Source organism: Hesperophylax consimilis, chromosome 8, assembly GCF_061612785.1.
Source record: "Hesperophylax consimilis isolate HC1 chromosome 8, BYU_Hcon_1.0, whole genome shotgun sequence".
NCBI lineage: Eukaryota > Metazoa > Arthropoda > Insecta > Trichoptera > Limnephilidae > Hesperophylax > Hesperophylax consimilis.
Window position 1 is genome coordinate 26,054,634 of NC_142843.1, and position 19,095 is coordinate 26,073,728.

At 34.7% G+C, this 19,095-nt stretch overlaps 3 protein-coding genes across 6 annotated transcripts in view; 1 reads left to right on the forward strand and 2 right to left on the reverse strand.

Moving 5' to 3' along the window:
- Positions 1–1,502, reverse strand: part of ana3 (rotatin homolog anastral spindle 3) — a 55,348-nt gene extending 53,846 nt beyond the window's left edge. For both annotated transcript variants that reach the window (XM_089634562.1, XM_089634560.1), the window contains exons 1-3: positions 1,359–1,502; positions 941–1,128; positions 65–261 (exon numbers count right to left, since the gene is read on the reverse strand). In XM_089634562.1, the coding sequence (XP_089490688.1) occupies positions 65–261; positions 941–1,128; positions 1,359–1,401 (428 nt within the window). In that variant the 5' untranslated portion in view covers positions 1,402–1,502. The remainder of the gene's footprint in view (positions 1–64; positions 262–940; positions 1,129–1,358) is intronic.
- A 1,139-nt stretch (positions 1,503–2,641) lies between these two features.
- On the forward strand, positions 2,642–11,257 carry RtcB (RtcB RNA ligase). Of its 3 annotated transcripts, none has more exons than XR_016302486.1 (7): positions 2,642–3,133; positions 4,208–4,338; positions 4,742–4,975; positions 5,213–5,683; positions 7,180–7,344; positions 7,546–8,631; positions 8,694–11,257. XR_016302486.1 is itself a non-coding variant. In XM_089634025.1 (6 exons), exons 1-6 carry the CDS (start codon positions 2,842–2,844, stop codon positions 7,771–7,773), a joined length of 1,521 nt encoding a protein of 506 aa, XP_089490151.1. In that variant the 5' UTR covers positions 2,642–2,841; the 3' UTR covers positions 7,774–11,257. The 3 variants fall into 3 exon arrangements, 1 of the variants encoding a protein (XP_089490151.1); XR_016302485.1 differs by having other exon boundaries at positions 7,546–7,878; positions 8,565–11,257; XM_089634025.1 differs by having other exon boundaries at positions 7,546–11,257.
- Positions 11,258–12,980: 1,723 nt separating this feature from the next.
- LOC149421800 (peptidoglycan-recognition protein 2-like) lies at positions 12,981–18,649 on the reverse strand. The gene is made up of 4 exons (XM_089634027.1): positions 18,493–18,649; positions 16,323–16,524; positions 13,865–13,983; positions 12,981–13,259 (listed from the first exon to the last, which is right to left on the reverse strand). The coding sequence occupies exons 1-4, from the start codon at positions 18,563–18,565 to the stop codon at positions 13,075–13,077; spliced, it is 579 nt and encodes a 192-aa protein (XP_089490153.1). The 5' UTR covers positions 18,566–18,649; the 3' UTR covers positions 12,981–13,074.
- Between the last annotated feature and the right edge of the window lie 446 nt (positions 18,650–19,095).

The window sequence follows — 19,095 nt, forward strand, 5'->3', positions numbered from 1 at the left end:
TCATTAAAAAAATCATTTGATTGTGATGAAATCAATTATAATAGAAACTTTTAAAAACTCTTACTCAAAACTGGGAGGTATCTCCAAATCTGGAATATGTAAGCTATCTTCTTCTCTGGAAGTGTTTTTGCTTCCGAGATAATGAATGATATCTTGAAAGTGTTTTGAAAAACGAGGGTCAATTTTCTCCTTGATTTGGTCTAAATCCTTCAGAAGCATCTTATGGCTAAAGTGCCTGATAAGGACATTACCAGAAGAAGACTAAAACAAAAGAGATTGTTAAAAAGTTATGGTTTAAATAAACAATAAATAGGTTAAAATACAAAAAAGAAGAACATGCTTAATACACGCTTACAAAAAAAACCACTTTGCAGTAGTTAAATAAAAATGAGAAGGCTCATGAGAAAACTTAAACCAAACAAAAACTGGTTGGCAACCGAGCTTCTCTCACGGCGCAACTCCAGTTTACGATTTCACTAATTATCTCAGCTTGTTTAACCACAGAATGAAGAACACTTAAGCATACTAAGAGGACCTTCTACTCTGGAACGTTCTGCAAATATACTACAATTATTTGAAACAAGAAAATTGTGAAATAACACAAATTAATCAAATAATATTTACTAGCGCACGCCGGGATTTTAACCCGCTACCTCTGGCTTGCCAGTCGAGAGCCTTACCCTGAGACAATGGAGGCCGTTGAAAGTTGTTTAAAAAAATTAAAAAAATGATTTTCTCTTGGTGGCCATTGTTATTGATGTGAAGGTTTTAAGGTTGGCATTTTTTCTTTCTTTTATTTAAAACAAAATATGAACTTATGACCCTAAAATAAGTTCTTAGTTGGGTTTTAATAAAAACTAAACCAATAAATAAATAAAATAATGCTAAATATTTGCTCTCATAAGGATGTGCCTATATTTTAGAATCATTATAAACCTACCTTCAAGACTGATAGCATTATTTTAAGAGCCTTATCTTGAAAATCAATATCGTCATATTCAAACCATTTGAACATGACCCCAAGCAATTGCTTTGAGCGGTTTAACTCATCGTCAAACTTCAGTCCATACTCCAATTTTGAGAAAACACTACATAACGCTCTTTGGCGTATTTCTTTTATGGGATGGGCTGAAAAATAAAGATATGTAATAAAATAACTTATATTAGATATCAACTTCAAATAAAAGGGGGGACAAATATAAAGGTAACTGCATAACAAATTATTGTAGTTGGTATGTATTCGGAAGATATTATAAGGGAGAATATTTCAAATGATATCTTTACAAAATCAAAATGATATAATATCAGAACACCTTTGAATTATCACAAAAAAAAAATTCAGTTATAAAATAGAGTACCAATTTTATTGATATGTTGCAATTGAATGCAAAAGTTCTCCATGTTTTAAAAATTAATTTATCATTTTATAAAGAACCTGAAAGCCATCTGAAAGCCAAACACAAAATCACAATATTTTGACAGTATAATGTCAGTCATAAATAAACCACTCTCATGTCAGTTGAATTTTGAAACTTCCAAGAAATCATAGATATTGCAAATCATGTCCAATGAGTTATTTCTAGCTAGCACTAGCTAGTAGCGATGGACACAATCAATCATCGATGATTTACTCGATATTTTTGACCATCGAAATATTTCGATTTCTTGTCATGGTCAAATCGATTCTGTCAATCATCACATAGTTCCAGATAATCGTTTTGAAACGTCATCGAACAAGAAATCGATTCTGTCAGAGTTAATCGATATGAAAAAAGTCAAGTCATTGGTCGGAATGCATCGATATAAAACCAGTAATGTCAATGGTCAGACTTCATTCGAAAACGCACATCGATTCCCAACTCCGAGATACGTTACAAATATCTTGGATTGCTTGATAAACGAGATATTATTCCCGTGGTACATTGTGTTACATACTACCTAAAATGATTTGACATCCACTGGGATGACGCAAATATTATTTGCTAATTGTCAAATGTTTGGTAATGTTAGGTGTTTTATTAGGATATTATCTAGCAACCGAAGAATAGCTTCTTCAACCGGTAAGTGGCTGAGCTGGCATTGAGTTTGGGTCCTACCCAGTACTTAGTGAGTTCGATTTCTCGGCTGCCCAAGTTCTCCATCAGAACACAAGCAATATTAATTTTCCGCTTTTTTTATTTTTATTTTTTTTATTAAATGGCTTTTCACAATTTTCCACTTACTGTGGTGGTAGTAGGAGTTTTTTTTAAATATTGTAAGGTTATTCGTAACCTGAAAATGTTAGTCTTTCTTTAAAAAAAAGAGTACATTTACAATTCATTCATATTTTGAGTTGTGATTAAGTGTGTGTAAAAAAGGACATTCTGAGTTATAAGTTGAGAAGATTATTAATAATAATAAAAAAATTAGTATTTTTATGGTCCAGGTTTATGTCCGTGGGGATGAAATCCCACCCCCCCTCGAAAAAAAAGCTGCCTTTGTTCGCAGCTACTGTCCCCGATGAACTACGAGCGATTAAATCGAAAAATTGTTCGATTCCTTGATGTTTTGACAAAAATATTTTGATCATGTAAATGTTTCGATCTTACCCATCACTAACTGATTTTCATTTTCGCCGTATAGCATCACTGACTGTCGCGTTTTGACGGTTTTGACATTTCTCGCAAAGCCAAATTAGCCAAAAGCTTTTGTCGATTTATCATACTTTAAAATTTAAAATTGTTATTTACTAGTGTTCAGTGTTTTACACATTATATTATTTTATTATCCTTATATTTATTTACCCGTTCTGGAAAAAGCCGAACCATTTTTTCTCTAGCCAAGTTACACTAAACTGTAAAAATGGTTGTCCGGCAGTACGAAGACGAGCTTAAATACTTGGAAAAGATTAACGATCACAGCTGGCGGATCAAGAAGGGTTTTCAGCCGAATATGAACGTGGAGGGCATATTCTACGTGAATGCGACCCTTGAAAGGCTGATGCTCGAGGAACTGCGCAACTCGTGCAGGCCGGGGGCCGTCGGCGGGTTCCTGCCGGGCGTCAAGCAGATTGCCAATGTGGCCGCTCTTCCCGGCATCGTTGGAAAATCTGTTGGCTTACCTGATATACATTCTGGATATGGTTTTGCTATCGGTAAGTAACTACATATAACTACAATAAAACCAAAACAAAATTTCTGACATTTCCTAGTGTGTTGTTACTTGTTTATTACTTCTCAATCAGTCGCAAACCATCTTTTCTTTGACCTTTTTATAAATCAAACAATGATTAGTTTATTATTTTCATTCTCTTGCTGGTTTTATTTCAAAATTTTCCCATTCGAAAGTATTATATCATTTTGGTAAAAATTGCGCAATTTTCATAAATAAAATGTAATAATTCTTTACATTCATGGGTATCACATTATATATAGGTACGTTAGTGCTGCAGCATTGCCATTCGAATTATGAATTGTATCGAGCGTGGCAACATGAGACACAATTGCATACATTTTACCATTGTTCACTTTGAAAGCTCATAACTTATTGAAAAATAAAATTAATGTAATTATTTACTGTTTAAATTTAATACATTTTCATCAAAAAAAGGAGACAAACCTCATGTAGAATAACTTAAAAATAAATTCCCGACTTTGGGGGATTTATATTAAGTCGGCGAATATACCCGGGTGCATATCACTATGTATGCAATAAAAACCGAACTTCCAGTAATCTGAACCATCAGGAGACGGAAGTGGGGTGGATGAGTGGAAAACACGAGACGTTAACCATTAAAGGAAAAAGTAACATTTTAAAGAGATTTGAAAGTGGAGAGAGTTCTACAAAGTTAGCGAGGGAATATACTATTAGTAAATCCACAGTATCCAATTTGAAAGGTAAAAAGTTAAAATTTCGACTATGTAGTATCTACATTAAAAGGTTTCGGAAAACGTCAAACTCTCAAACGATCCAAAAATCTAGCTGTTTCAAGATTCTAAAGATTCCAAGTTTTTAAAGATTCTAGTAATTCAAAAATTCGTTAAACCGAACAACCTCGGAATTTAATTGTTATGATTACAGGGACTATGCTGAAATTTTACAATTTTTTTTGATAATACAAAAGGAATTAAAATACATATTTGGAACCTATTGATTATTTCAACGATTTTTAACAAAATATGTGGAAAATACTTCTGAAATATGTGAAAAATGTTTTTATTTTATTTAGGTAACATGGCCGCCTTTGATATGGACGACCCCTTGTCTGTAGTGTCTCCCGGGGGAGTTGGTTTCGACATCAACTGTGGAGTTCGTCTACTTCGTACCAACCTAATGGCTGAGGATGTTATTCCTTGCAAGGTAATTCATTTTTCACTAATGCAATGCCGAATGAGTGTCTCTCACGCAACCCACGTAATGAGGGAGATGCTTATTCTTGCTTCGTTAGCAGCTCCTTTGATGAAATTAAAAATAAAAACACTAGCCTGTGAAACGGTATTCCCCAGGCTTTTCCATTCTTTTGAAGCATGTTTATCAACACTTTAGGGCAGAATGGTTCAGTTAACTGGTTACCACGCACCGACAGCCGCTTGTGACAATTCCAAAGAACATTGTGGGAAAGTCAGTCAGTCGAGTATTTGTTGCCATGAATAGTGCTGAGCCGAAGCCAATCGCCTGCGCCTAACCAAACACGACAGTCGATATCCAATTGCATTAATAATATTACGCTTGTCCGTTCATCTATTCTGACATTGTCTTTCAGGAACAACTGGCTCAAAGTCTATTCGACCACATTCCTGTTGGGGTCGGCTCCAAAGGCATAATCCCAATGAACGCCCGCGATCTGGAAGAGGCGCTGGAGATGGGCATGGACTGGTCCCTGCGCGAGGGCTACATCTGGGCCGAGGATAAGGAGCACTGCGAGGAGTACGGCCGGATGCTGAACGCCGATCCGTCCAAAGTCAGCGTGCGGGCCAAGAAACGGGGATTACCTCAGGTAATATTTTCTTTTCTTATTCATTATCTTTTCCATTTGTTTTATAAGGTCTGTGCGATGGAATTAGTTAGAGTTATTGACAGGAAAATTACCTTTTCCATATGAACAAGCCGGAATATGAAGGAAATAAATATATGTACATATTCTTATTCAATGACTTTGCACTGGGAAAAGGTTTTTGCTACTGAATATCCAAACATTATAATGCAATTTTTCATGAAATCTTTTATTTTACAGCTTGGAACACTTGGTGCCGGTAACCACTACGCCGAAATCCAGGTTGTCGAGGAGATATTTGATAAATATGCCGCCAGCAAGATGGGCATTGAAACCAAGGGACAAGTCTGCGTCATGATCCATTCGGGAAGCCGAGGCTTTGGTCACCAAGTGGCCACCGATGCCCTGGTTCAAATGGAGAAGGCCATGAAAAGAGATAACATAGAAGTCAACGACAGACAATTGGCGTGCGCAAGAATCAATTCCCCCGAGGGTCAGGATTACTTAAAGGCGATGGCGGCCGCTGCCAACTTTGCCTGGGTCAACCGAAGTTCCATGACCTTCCTGACGCGACAGGCGTTTGCCAAACAGTTCCAGACGACTCCCGATGATCTGGACATGCATGTCATCTACGACGTGTCGCACAACATCGCCAAAGTCGAGGAACACTTGGTGGACGGGAAATTAAAAACTCTCCTTGTTCATCGAAAAGTAAGACAATGAAACAAATATAATTGTTGCTAAATAGTGGTGGACCAGTAGCCGAAGACCGTGTAAACCGGGAATTATCAGGCTGTTAATTTCAGGGTTTTCTATTTTCAGCATGTTTATTCTAACTATGATTCAATCTCATATTATTTCAAAAGTAAAATTTTGTTTACGCAGCAACAATGTTGTTTTTATCATAAAATGTACCTACAGGTCTCTATTCAAAATTTCACATCTTAACTACTGAAGCACAAAATCTGTTTGTCTTAGGTCAGAAACAGCAAAAACTCTTGAACGGCGAGCTCAGGCATCATGAAATTTGCTCAGCTTGGAATTTCTAGACTCCTTTTTCTTTTTCATTAATGTATGACATAAAAATTTTTAATATCCAGTCAATAAAAATATTATGTCGATCAGTGATAAGTATTATTGATCCAATATATTAATAGTGTTGTTGATCAATAAATGTGATGGATAAAGGACTTACAGATGATACATATGGATATTACAAGGTGGGGCAAAAGTAATCACCGTATTGGAAAACGCTATAACTTTTGCAAATGGCGTCAAATGTCAATTCGGTTTTGACATTTGTGAAGTACTTGATGGAATAAATTCTTCTTATTCTAATATGGATTAAATAAACAAATTTCACAAGCAGTACCAAAGTTTATCATAAAAAAAAAAAATTACAGCTAAAGAACATCGGGCGACTACTTTTGCCCCATCCTGTATATTTATCATAGACATATGAATATTAGTAGACCTGCCCTAAGTGATTAAAAGCGTATTATCCCCACTCCCCATACCGGTTCCATTGGAGCCGGCTGTGCTCGCGTATGGCCTCAAGTGAAATTTGAAAACGTGACGTCATCATTCTTGTGCGAACTATGGTCGAGGCATCATCGGTTCATTTTACGAAATAACACGGCAAAATGTTGACTTGTACTATGAAAACTTGTAAAAATAGATGTGAAAAAGAGAATAAACCCAATTGTCGTATTACATTCCATATATAAGCATTATTTTACTTTATTTTAAGCATATTCACATCGTATAATATGAATCAGTTGTTACTATCCCATCGAGAAACGTCTGGACGCGAAACACAAAGCTGAACATTTATAAAAGTGTCTTAACTAAATACTTAAACGAAATATTCGACTCTGAAAATGGAACCGAATTTTTTTGCCGAATTTGGACTTCGCAAATTTGTTCATAACGTGGCGAGTAATTTGCGCTCCCATGTAAAAATGTCTATTCATTCAAAAGCAGATTTTACTTTTAAGAAGTAAATGGTGATATTATAATGCGAGATGCCTATTTACTGTCAGATTGATTTATTGACGAATCACAGTCAGCTTCACTCCCTTCGTTCTTCAACAGTTGATTTTACCCCTCGCCATTATCTTCTCGTCTATTAATTCCTATGTCTGTGATATTTATGATTTTTTCCATCCTAGCTGAAGAAAACTAATCATTATTGTAAACGATTTTAGGGTTCGACCCGTGCCTTTCCCCCGCACCACCCCCTGATCCCAGTGGACTACCAGCTGACGGGACAGCCAGTGCTGATCGGGGGCACCATGGGCACCTGCAGCTACGTGCTTACCGGCACCCACCAGGGCATGACGGAAACCTTCGGATCCACCTGCCACGGAGCCGTGAGTTGCTACTTATACCACCATCTTCTACTTCCTCTTCCCCACCTCCTTTCCCTCCCCACTACCTTCAGCCTCACAACATACCCCAATTGGCGATGCCATAGTCCCACTGGCTCCAGCGGCTTGAACTCTTGTCTGGTATTCGCATAAAAGAAAGCCAATATTCCATTTCCTGGAATAAAATTCTTTTTATTTTTATAGGGTCGCGCCTTATCTCGAGCCAAATCCAGGAGAAATCTGGATTACCAGGTTGTCTTAGATAAGTTGAAAGCCCTCGGGATATCCATCAGAGTGGCGTCCCCCAAACTGGTGATGGAAGAAGCCCCAGAATCCTACAAGGACGTGACGGATGTAGTAAATACGTGCCACGCTGCCGGCATCAGTAAGAAATGCATTAAACTCAAACCAATTGCCGTCATCAAAGGATAAGTGCACACCATCGTTGGTAAATAAATGACTTGAATAATTGATTACTGGTAGACCTTACAGATGGTCAATCAATAATTCATCCAAATGGATTTCAATAATAGGTCTTTAACCTTTTGAACGCGTTAATTTGCTCCGTTTTATCTATACCCGTACGCGGTACATATTTTCAAATACCTATGCACGCAATTAAATGTCAAATTATAGCATTCTGGCATGATTTATTGGACTATATAGACAGAACAGATTATTCTCCACAATATGATAACAAATCCTCGTGTGTCAACACTCTTGGATGTTTATAAAAACAAAAACATAAAATTTCATACAAAGACGTACCGTATCTTTTGAATGTGGTCCCGCCATTCGCTCGGCGTGTGTGTAATTAGGCCACTGCGTTGATAGACACAAGTGGAACACCATGAGCACTTATCATTTTTTGTTATGAAAACTTTTTCTAAAACTGGACACGTAAATTTTATGTCACAAAATAATAACAAAATTGAACTAACGCCATCCGTTGACAAAATTGTAAACTATGGCACTCGAAGGCGCGAAGAGGCTCACTTGATTATCGATGTTTTTAAATGAAACACAAATTTATTTTCGAGAAATTCTTGTAGATGTCAGCATCGTGATAGTTCTACAAATGTTCAAGCGAGCGGGAAATAAATTTATGTCAAAAGACCGCTGGAATATCGGCATTCAAAGTTTCCGTATCAACTGTTGATACGGCCGCGTGTGAGTATGGACTTTTTGCCGTAACAACAGTTGATACGGCCGCGTGCATAGAGTTAATAAGGTTTATCATATGGATCAATAATTTACCCAGATGTGCATGAATAATTGATACCTGATGAGGTTTAACAGATCATGGATCAATAATTTATCCAGATGTGCGTGAATAATTTATCCCTGATGAGGTTTAACAGATCATGGATCAATAATTTACCCAGATGTGCGTGAATAATTGATCCCTGATGAGGTTTAACAGATCATGGATCAATCATTTACCCATATAATGAAATAATTGATCCCTCAATACATGGAAATGCATGATCTTAGTCTGTTTATTTGACAGTCAAGATGCCTTTTCTGCACTGATTTAATTGATTATAATCAGAATCTCTGTTCCTAATCACTTTGCCAATATTTTGTTTTACAACATCATGTGTATGTTTGTATCTACTGATTTTGTTTACGACGATATTAAGATTTTGCCATACTACCCATATATTTATGTAGGTTCCATGCTAACTCAACACACTTTTAAAAAGTGATATAAAGTAATTAAAAACTTTTTTTTAATCTAACCTAACCTAACCTACTTAACCCAGTTAATAAAGTTTTTGTTTCATCACTTTCCATGACTTTATATAACTTTTTAAAGATGTGATGAATTATCATTTTGATGATTTATCCGGTCACCATTTATGTACATATGTATTCGCTAAGCAGATTCTGAAATGTTTTTTTTCTTAGTACATACTGTCATAAAATATTCTGAAAAAATGATACAGTGGAACTTCTATCATTTCTGAAGGAACAAAAAAAAAAGTTGAATGCGGGAAAACATTGGATGGAGAAATATAGAATAATGCTACATTCATACAAATATCGTGTCACCTGGGTGAGCTGCGCACTTATCTATAAATAATAAATTATTTTGTTGTTTTATGCCCACTGCTGCGTCAAATGTGCATAGTCATCAATTCATTCATCTACGCCTTTTTGTTTGCATAATATTTTACAGTTAAAGTTTTCATATTCTTAAAACATCTACATGGCCTTCAGAGATTTACCAATGTGTAAGGGCCTCGCGTATTTCAGTTCCATCACTGTTGACGTAAAACAACATGGAAATTCTCTCTTTCGACCCACTTCCACCGTGGCAGGACTCACCCTTTAACGTCAATGTGTCTTTCTAGTTTTTAAGATTTTCTGCACGGTAAAAAAAAGACATGCGCGCACCGCCGTGTTTCACACCGCAATGACGTAACGATAATTAATGACTAAATTGTCAAAATTTCTAATGTTCTGCTTGTTGTTTATGAGTAGCGACCATTAATTGAAACCAAGCATTTAGCTACGAAATATGGTTTATAATAATACATTTTGAAAAAATGATTGATTGCATTAAAAATATTTAGTACAAAACCTGTGTGCTTTATGATGAATGGGACAAAAAGACACATAGATCAATGCAATCTATTTTTGCGAGTTTTGTATGAAATTAATTCGGGACTGGAAGAAATAACCGACAAATGCGGGAAAACGATTATTCGGGGAACGATCGTTCGAGAAGACACTGTACGATACTAAAAATCTGAATGATTTACAAACAAACTTAGAAAAAAAAACTTCCAATTTTGCCACTGAAATGTAACAGATTTGTTGATAAACTATTTTGTGTAAGCATCTCGAAATAATAATAATTTTTAACACAAGTTGTTCGACGAATTCAAATCGACAATAATTTTATTTTACATTATGTGTATTATGTGTATGCGAGTTATGTTTTTTGAGACACATTGAGTGCATTATGTGTATTATGTGTATGCGAGTTATGTTTTTTGAAACACAATGAGTGTATTATGTGTATATGTGTGTTATGTTTTTCGAGTGAAAGTAAAATAAAATATGTTTGTAAAACTTTAGAAGATGTACAAATACTATTTTGGTAGGTATTATTATTTTTGATTAAATATGTAGTCATTTAACAACTTTAAAAGATTCAGTTTTGAATTGACCAAATGATTAAATTAATCATAAATGATTAATTCCCTAAACTCAACCAGTCAAAATGCTTTTTATAATAATGTAATGTAACCAAAAATTAACTAAATTTAGGTTTGTTAAGGTTTTCTACTGTGCATTAACGAAATATGTATCTAAAATCACATTTTGTTGTATTTTTGAAAAAAAGCATACTCAAAATTTTGAGTTTTACCCAGCTTTTTTTATTCATTGGTTCCATATAACAGTCCAATCTTTAGATAGTATAAAATAAAGTCGCCATCCGCGTCTGTCTATATAATACATGTATATTATACGAAGTAGAGAAATGTTGATGTATTGTAAACGAATCGTAAAAAAAATACATTCGTACAAAGTAATGTACTAAGGAATATCTTGAAAAGGCCTATAGAAAAGTCCGCGGTGGTATATATCTATCTCCTAAAGTTAACTGCCAGCAAAATCGGGTACACGTCAGCTAGTAAGTAATAAATTAATGTTGTCGTGTAAGAATAGTCAAAACTCTTTGGCTTTTATTACAATGTATGAGTTATATTATGAACTTTATATAATTTACTACATAAAATATAAGAAACATTTTTCACTACATAATTTTTAACAGTGTATATTAACTAATATATTAATGCTATTCTGTAATAACAGTCAAAACTCTTTATGTACTATTTATCCAATTTATTAGTATGATTTATGTTATATGTACAATTTACTGCTGAAAATATAAGAAACACTACTTCCCTACACAGTTTTTATTTTATTTTAGCAAAGAGCAACATAATTCTACGCAGGTTAGGGCAAGACCTATGGCCTCAATGATGCCTTAAACTCTGGATTTCAGCCAACTACGTTTGCAGTGCAATTGAAGTGTGCTTACCTTGCGGTGCACTGCAATTTATTGTAGTGTGTAAAACCGCATACTCATCTGCCAGCCGTGACTGTAACCGTTGCATAGTAACCAGGCTCTAGTCTGTACGCCATGTTCACACCACTGGCAGCGTAATGGAGGGCCAGCGCAGAACGCCCTTTGATTTATGGCAAAAACTGTCAACTGTCGGATTGCGAGCCAACGTACACAATATGGTTTTTGTTAACGGTGACAGTCATGGTTACAGCTCGCAGATGAGTACGCGGCTTTAGAATTCAGATGTTTAGTAAAAAATTACAGTGATCTCTCACTAATCTGCAATCCCAAAACCTGGCAAGTGTCCAATAAGTTAAAGCGGCTTATTATTGAGCATATGTTTAAAATATCCACAAAAAAAAAATTTTGTGTTTCGTAAAAACAAACACTGCTATCTATCTATCTTTCGTAAATTTCAGTTTTTTGGTTTAAACTGTCATTTTACTTTATAAACTTATTCAAAGAAAAATGTGGCAGAACTAAACAAAGAGAAATACACGCGACAGTTGCTGGAATACACAAAGGACTAACTGAAATGTCCTAAAATAACAATAATTAACCCTGGTGACTGGTAAAATGGTCATCGAGAGCAAGCTAGAAGGTGGTATACTAACTGAGTGTGTAAGAGTAACATACCCGCCGGTGTACAAAACTTGGCACTCGAGTCTAGGCTTGCCGCAGACTACTGAATTTGACATGCGATCACCGGCGAATTATAAAGCTTGATTATATTCTACAGCAATGATACTCAACCTTTTTCTTCTGCGGGCCACATTCATATGTTTGTAAAGCTACGCGGGCCGCAACACTATACTGGTCAGTGTTGCCAACGGATCTTGGCCTAATGTCGCCGTTTTTCAAACATTAAGTAGCCTAATGTAGCCGAATTTCAGTTGCAGTAATTCTGCCCACATATTCCCCACAACATATATTTGAAATCCATGGGGGGGGGGGGTTGTTACAGAACTTCTCTGAATCCATGGGGGGGGGGGGGGGGAAGCTACGGAATTCCAAATTTTTTCGAATTTTAGATTTTTTACTGATACTGGTATGACAAAAAATATCATGAAACCCACCACCCCCGTTTTTTTGGCAACGCTGTGAATGTGACTCATTTAACTTTGGAGCTGTCAAAAATGTATGTTGTGCCACGAGCAAAATTATTTGCGCGCATATTTATTTTATCTGTCATATCTTTGTTTTTGGAGATAGATCTAGCGTGTGCAGTAGCAACACTCTTATACCAGATCTGATGTTGACACGACAACGACTATCCTCTTCGGTTTCAATGTCTGTACGTCAAAGTCGCAATTAATCCAAATTAACGTGATATAGAATGCCAGATTTTGTAAACCATGTTCCTGATATTAAATGTATTGAGGGCCGCACAAAATAGCTTGGCGGGCCGCATGCGGCCCGCGGGCCGCAGGTTGAGTATGAATGTTCTACAGACTAGAAAAATTTACAGCGGATTGTAGTACTTGACAGATAATTGAGAGGCGGATTACTGACAGGGTTTCGTATTCTATTGAAAAACACTAAATAAAAAAGTATGTTACGAAAGCATATCTTTTATTTCATTAAATAAAAACTTAAAGCGTTAGGGTATTTTAGAAATTATAGTACATCATTTAATAATAGTGAAGTATTCAAGGATCTTGCGTGAAGTGTGGCCAGGTGGTAATTTGATGGTACAGCGAGGTGCCTGGACTCAGTGTTGCAATAACCTGGCGATGGCCGATCAGTTTGTAGTTTGCTTTGAGTTCTCCCGCTTCGACTCCGCAACTAAACAATGCTTTAGCCGCATCTAAGGCCTTTTGGGGAGGTAGTTTTTCTGAAATAATAAAGTTGTAAGATTTAAAAGCCATTTGGTTTTCTGTGTATTTAAGTACATAATTCCTTCAATAGATTAGTATAGATGGCGATGATCTATGCCAATTATAGTATAAATTAAAAAATATATGAATGGCTTTCAACAACAGATCATTCAATATTCTGTATACAATTTAAAGCTAATAACAGCTTTAAAATAAATGATTGGGTTTCACAGCGTTTTTCACCCAAATGAATTTTTGAGTGTTTTTCACGCTGTAGGAACTGCTCTCGCGTAATTAATTTTCAGATACTGGCAAGGTCTACCAGCTTGCAAAACCGAAATGACACATAGTCCCCATCAGCTGGAGCGGCGAACTGGTGAAACATTTAGACCTGAGCGCCCGTCTAGAGAAGTCATATCTCTTACATAGTTCCTTTCCATGTTTGCCTTCCGATAATATTGTTGCGTGTATCTTGTGTCATATTTTGAACAATTGTCCTTCTTTAAATTTGTCTCCACAATCCGTGTCCCTTTTTGCACCTAGATGAGGTACGGCGTAGACAACAACGCCGCTAAGTTGCTTTTGATGATTTTGTGTACTGGATATATTACATAAAACCTACCTGAGAAATCTCCAATGAATGCAATTCCCAATCCTTTAGTGTTCCACCCTTTGGCGTGTGCCCCAACTTTATGCCAGCCTACTCCTTCGTAGACATTTCCATCACTGCCAATCAGGAAACTGAAAAATAAACATTAAAATTCAGTCAATTCTGTTTTTACTTTCTTTTTTTACACGATTTAAATATTTATATTATGTACACTCAAAACACATTATAGTCTCTGTAATCAGAACCCTCTATAATCTGAACCACCGCACGTAAGGATGGCCAATGGAAATTACAACGCCAAAAATTGGTAAAAGCCTGTCTTCAAACCAATCATAAATACCTTTGAAACATTCTCTATAAACCAGTTCAAAATGAACCGTGAGAATTTATTTTGTGAACATAACCCAATAGCCTGCGCATGGACGCACAATTGAGTTATTTTTCGAGCGGCCAGTATTGCTTAGTTGCGTCTGATTCATTGATGGGTTAACTACGCTCGTCCTATTATGCCTATTTTAAAATAAGTTTTCAACATGGATATGGAAGCGTCAGCTATCTACTCTAATCAGTAATTATTTTTAACATAACAGTTTAAAACGTAAGATAGATATAATTTATGTTTTATGAAATACTATTTTTTCTTAAAAAAATATATTGAAATGTTTACTTTAGCTAGAGTTTTATAAAAAGCTCCACCGAGTTCCTCATAATTTTCTTACTTGTTTGAAAATATATCTTATTAGTAATAAAAAAAAGTTAAATGTCCCATTGTTAAATTGAGCGCATTCCTTTCAGGTAGTCTTGGTGATCCCATTCTAAAGTAAATGAGGATTTAGAGAAAGGTACTACTAAAACGTTGAAATATGAAAAGATTTACAAGTTATCATCATTTTACAGTGTAATCATAATTATATGTTATATTTACCAATTTCACTAGTTCAAAATACAGAAATAATTTGTATGAAATATCAAAAAAAAAAATTAGAATGCTACGAGAACCTGACTCCAACTAACCCTAATTAGGTATTTTTTGAAAGATTTTCTTGGGTACTCTCTCCTCACAAGCATTTCTGATCAGAATATGAAATAAAAATATTTTTGGCATCGTAAATTGATAATTCGCCCCTATGTGCACCGTGTGACGGGGGCAGGGTGGGTCGTTGGAAAACGCAAGACGTTAACTAACTACTAATTTTATCGAAATTTACATAAATTGCCTACTTTTATTAGTATGGACTTCGATGATTCATCGAGCGATGAGAAATGACGATATTACTTGACAAAGAAATTAACCTTTATCAATTAATATACTGAGTATCAATCTAAAACAGTCTGTTAAAGTATAAGAGGGATTTTAAAAGTTCTGATGCAAGAATAGTTTGTTTTCAGCGGTTACTTACTCTTCATAATTTCATGAAAAGTGCATTGACTCCAGCAAAACAGATACTATTTACAATTACAATTAGTATCCTCGCTTATAGCACCATGCTAATCAAAAATCAACTTGTAAACCCACATAAAAATAAACTGTGGTAGTTAACATATTGAAACATCGTGATACTAGAAGGTACATGTTTTGAAAACAAAACACGTTCCTCTCTTAAAATCATAGTCAAAACCTGTAGTATTGAATGTACTTATATTTACAACCTATATATGAATTTACATGCTAAGCATTCCAACCAATCCAAGCTTAAAAGCAGCTGAAATATCTGGCCTTAGTGGAGAGTTGTACGAAGTTAGCGAGGGAATATACTATTGGTAAATCCACAGTAACCGATTTGAAAATTAAAAAGAATAAAATTTTAAGTTAAAGGGTTCTAAAAAATTTTCTCAAATATTCCAGTAATCTGAAAATTCATTAAAATGAACAGGTTTAGTTTTTAATTGTTCGGGTTGATGAGACTATACTGTATTACGAAAATGTGATGTTAATTCATGAGTCGTCGATTTGCAAAACCCGATCTGGAAATTTCTGCTGGTTTTGATACATTCACAAAAAGTGCTTAAACTGATTTGAAAATAAATAAATTATTAATATTTTTCACTAAATATCAAAATAATGATGTATAATTATGTTGATATTTAGCATAAAAGGTATTTTCTTTTTATATTCAATTTTTGTGTTCCAAACAGTTTTTCGTGACATGTACGGATTTATGAAAAATTCCCGAGTGAGTTTTGTAAGTCGACGACTCACGTATCTGTTTTTAGAATTAGTCAGTTAGAATCCCATCAGCACGCGCAGAAGATATGAGGTAATAATAGGATAGGAACAAACAATATTGTGTTGTATCTTTTGACATCCCGGAGAGATTTTTACGCAAAGGAACTTACATATCTACCATTTTCCTATACACTTCGTAGTGAATTTCTTTACACGGTATTCTTGGTTAATTCTGTCTAATTTCGTCCGTTACCATGAATGTATTGAGGGCCATTAAAGAGTTTATCTGTTATTGATACTTACTTGTAACTAATGTCATGGTATTTACTAGTATTGATGTGATAATGTTGAATATTGGCAACTCTTTCGGAGCAGGCCGTGATGGTATGGCATTCAGGAGTTACCGTATGTTCAATGATGACGTATTCAACAGGAATTATCATGTAATCCACGTCTGCATTAGAACGCCCACCCCACATCCTCTTTGTGATAATATTTGGACATTCTGCAAATAAATAATAGGGAATTCTCGTGCATTTTGTAAATAATTTATTTCAATAGAGATAATTATTTTATTGTGTGCCTCTTTTTTTCTTTTTTTTTAAATGCATTTTCAATTTTTTGTAGTTGTTTTAAAAATTGCGTGCTATTTCGGCTCTGAAAACGGTCATGCGCCATTTTGACCGCTACGTCACAAGTGCTACGTCACACCTTTGCCGCCGCCGCCGCCATCGGTTTGCAGGATCTACTCGGGCCGGTCAACAGTGACGTCATCGTTCGCCCTTGAACGCTTGATCAATCACCGGGCGTTTTTAGCTGCATTGAAATATTTCGTTCGCGCCTGTTTTTAAAGTCATTATAACTTTCATAAATGATTTTTGAAAATTATAAAAACTATGTATTCTTGTGTCTGAAGTGTTTCTACATGTGAATAATTAATAATAAGTGATTTTTTGGTGTGAAGAGAATTCCCTACTGTATTTAGTCTTTCCAAGCAACACAATATCTAGTACAAAATGAAAAAGTTTTTTGTTTTAAACCACTTTATTTTATTTATTTATTGTCTTGAAGAAGGTTGGGAACAACCGAAACCGGTCGACGTATATAATAAAATAAAGTGGTTTAAAACAAAAAACTTTTTCATTTTGTATAATATCAAGCCACAAAGTGTTTGCTTTCTTCGATAATATAATATCTAGTATCTACGCCATGAAAAATTGATACAATAGTTCAATTCCAATATTGATTATTTACCTATGCATATGTATACAACAAATAAAAATATTACTTTGATTTATGGAATGTTAAAAATGCGCTACGTTGAAATCATTATTATAGTAGCAAGGCTGACTAGAGTACAGGCCTGGGTGCGCAACCGTCAAATTACAAAGACCCTGCTGTCCTTGAGTAAACTTCACTACTTAAAATAGCCTGTTCACTCTATTTATTTAGTAATTCTGCTGCTTTGATAGTTCATGCAGTTTGGTCGTAGCTTTGGCGACAGTTGGTACGCTTCCATGCCATATTGTACTTTTTTCTATTGTATTTACAAAGTCATGCCACAAAGTTCTTACTTTCAATAAAATCCACATTATATTATTATGTGTAAACATTTATTACATATGTGCATTTGTTGTTTTGTTCAAATGGCCCCTGACATTTTGTTTGAAACTCTCCGATACCTTATCGGAAATATTTTAAAATTTGAACCGATTGGTTGATCTCTGTTATCAATATTTATGCATTCAGTAAGTAAAATTAAGTTTATTTACCGAAGGTAACTCAACATTCAGAGCATTTCTGATAATAATAAAAACATTCTACTGGTAATAATTATTGAGTCCAAAACATTTAACAAGAGAAAAATCTTTTGTTTTTGTTTTTGGGAGATATATAACGTTAAGTTTTTATTTGACATTTTATCACAATCAATTATAAATTTGAATCTATTATACATACTAATCGTCCTTGAGGTGATGAAAACGGCGCTATACAAATAATCCAATCGTTATTATTGTTATACTTTTATAGTAGTCCCAGAGGTCATTGTTTTAGTATCTTCTGTCTTTTTCATTTTCAGACATGTGAGAAAGAAGTTCTCTCATCGATACATTATTGTTAACGCACGTACAACCTCTCCAGAATTACTATATCACTTGTTTTCTTACTAATAAATATCTTCCAAATCATACAAAACTTTTTCACTCATTAATTATTTAACAAAATAAATGACGAAAATCTTCAGCTTTTGATTTTAAACAACTCGACTAATAATATGTTCTAAATTGTTCAAATACTAAAATCTGTCCGTATATGTGTAATATATCTTCTAAATTTTATTTAAAAAATAGTGTTGTGTAGCTTATTATTACGCCAAAACAACACCAACAAAAAATAACATTAATGCAATATCGTATAAAGCATTTCCTACTACATAAAATGAAGATTTAATATTGTAAGTTAATTTCCATACCTGCATTACAATAACTGATTAGGAACAAGGAAAACAAAAGGAAACTCCCTTGAAATGAACTAATTGCGCCCATCTTGAAAAAGCGTAAAAATTCCACTGCATTAACTGAAGTAATGTTCACAAATGATTCGGCCTTCTGTGCTGTAAGAGTATTTATAACTAGACTTATCAAGTTCAGTGGCTTATTACTGCTGCGGTTGGGGATAGGGGAAAACCTGTTTTGATCTTGTATTGTATGTTTTGCTTGCTCAGAGATGAGTGTTACATCCTTGTCTTGATAGTATTTTAAGCAAATTCTCAGAATAACACTCTAATACACATATTATAACATATCAAAATTTTATAGTTTCATAATATCTTTCTAAAAATTTATGTCATTTTGCACATTAGAGGCTTGGAAAACATTTTCATTTGTGCCCAGTGAATTAATTTTAGAAAAAATCCACTATAAGCACGATAAAAAAATAATAGTTACCAAACATATCTTTTATTTAATTGAATTTTATAAATATTAATTTTGAACTTAAAATATTTTAGAAATACAATTAATAATATTTAATTAATTAAATACTCTTCTATTATCCTGATTCTTGACAAAATCCG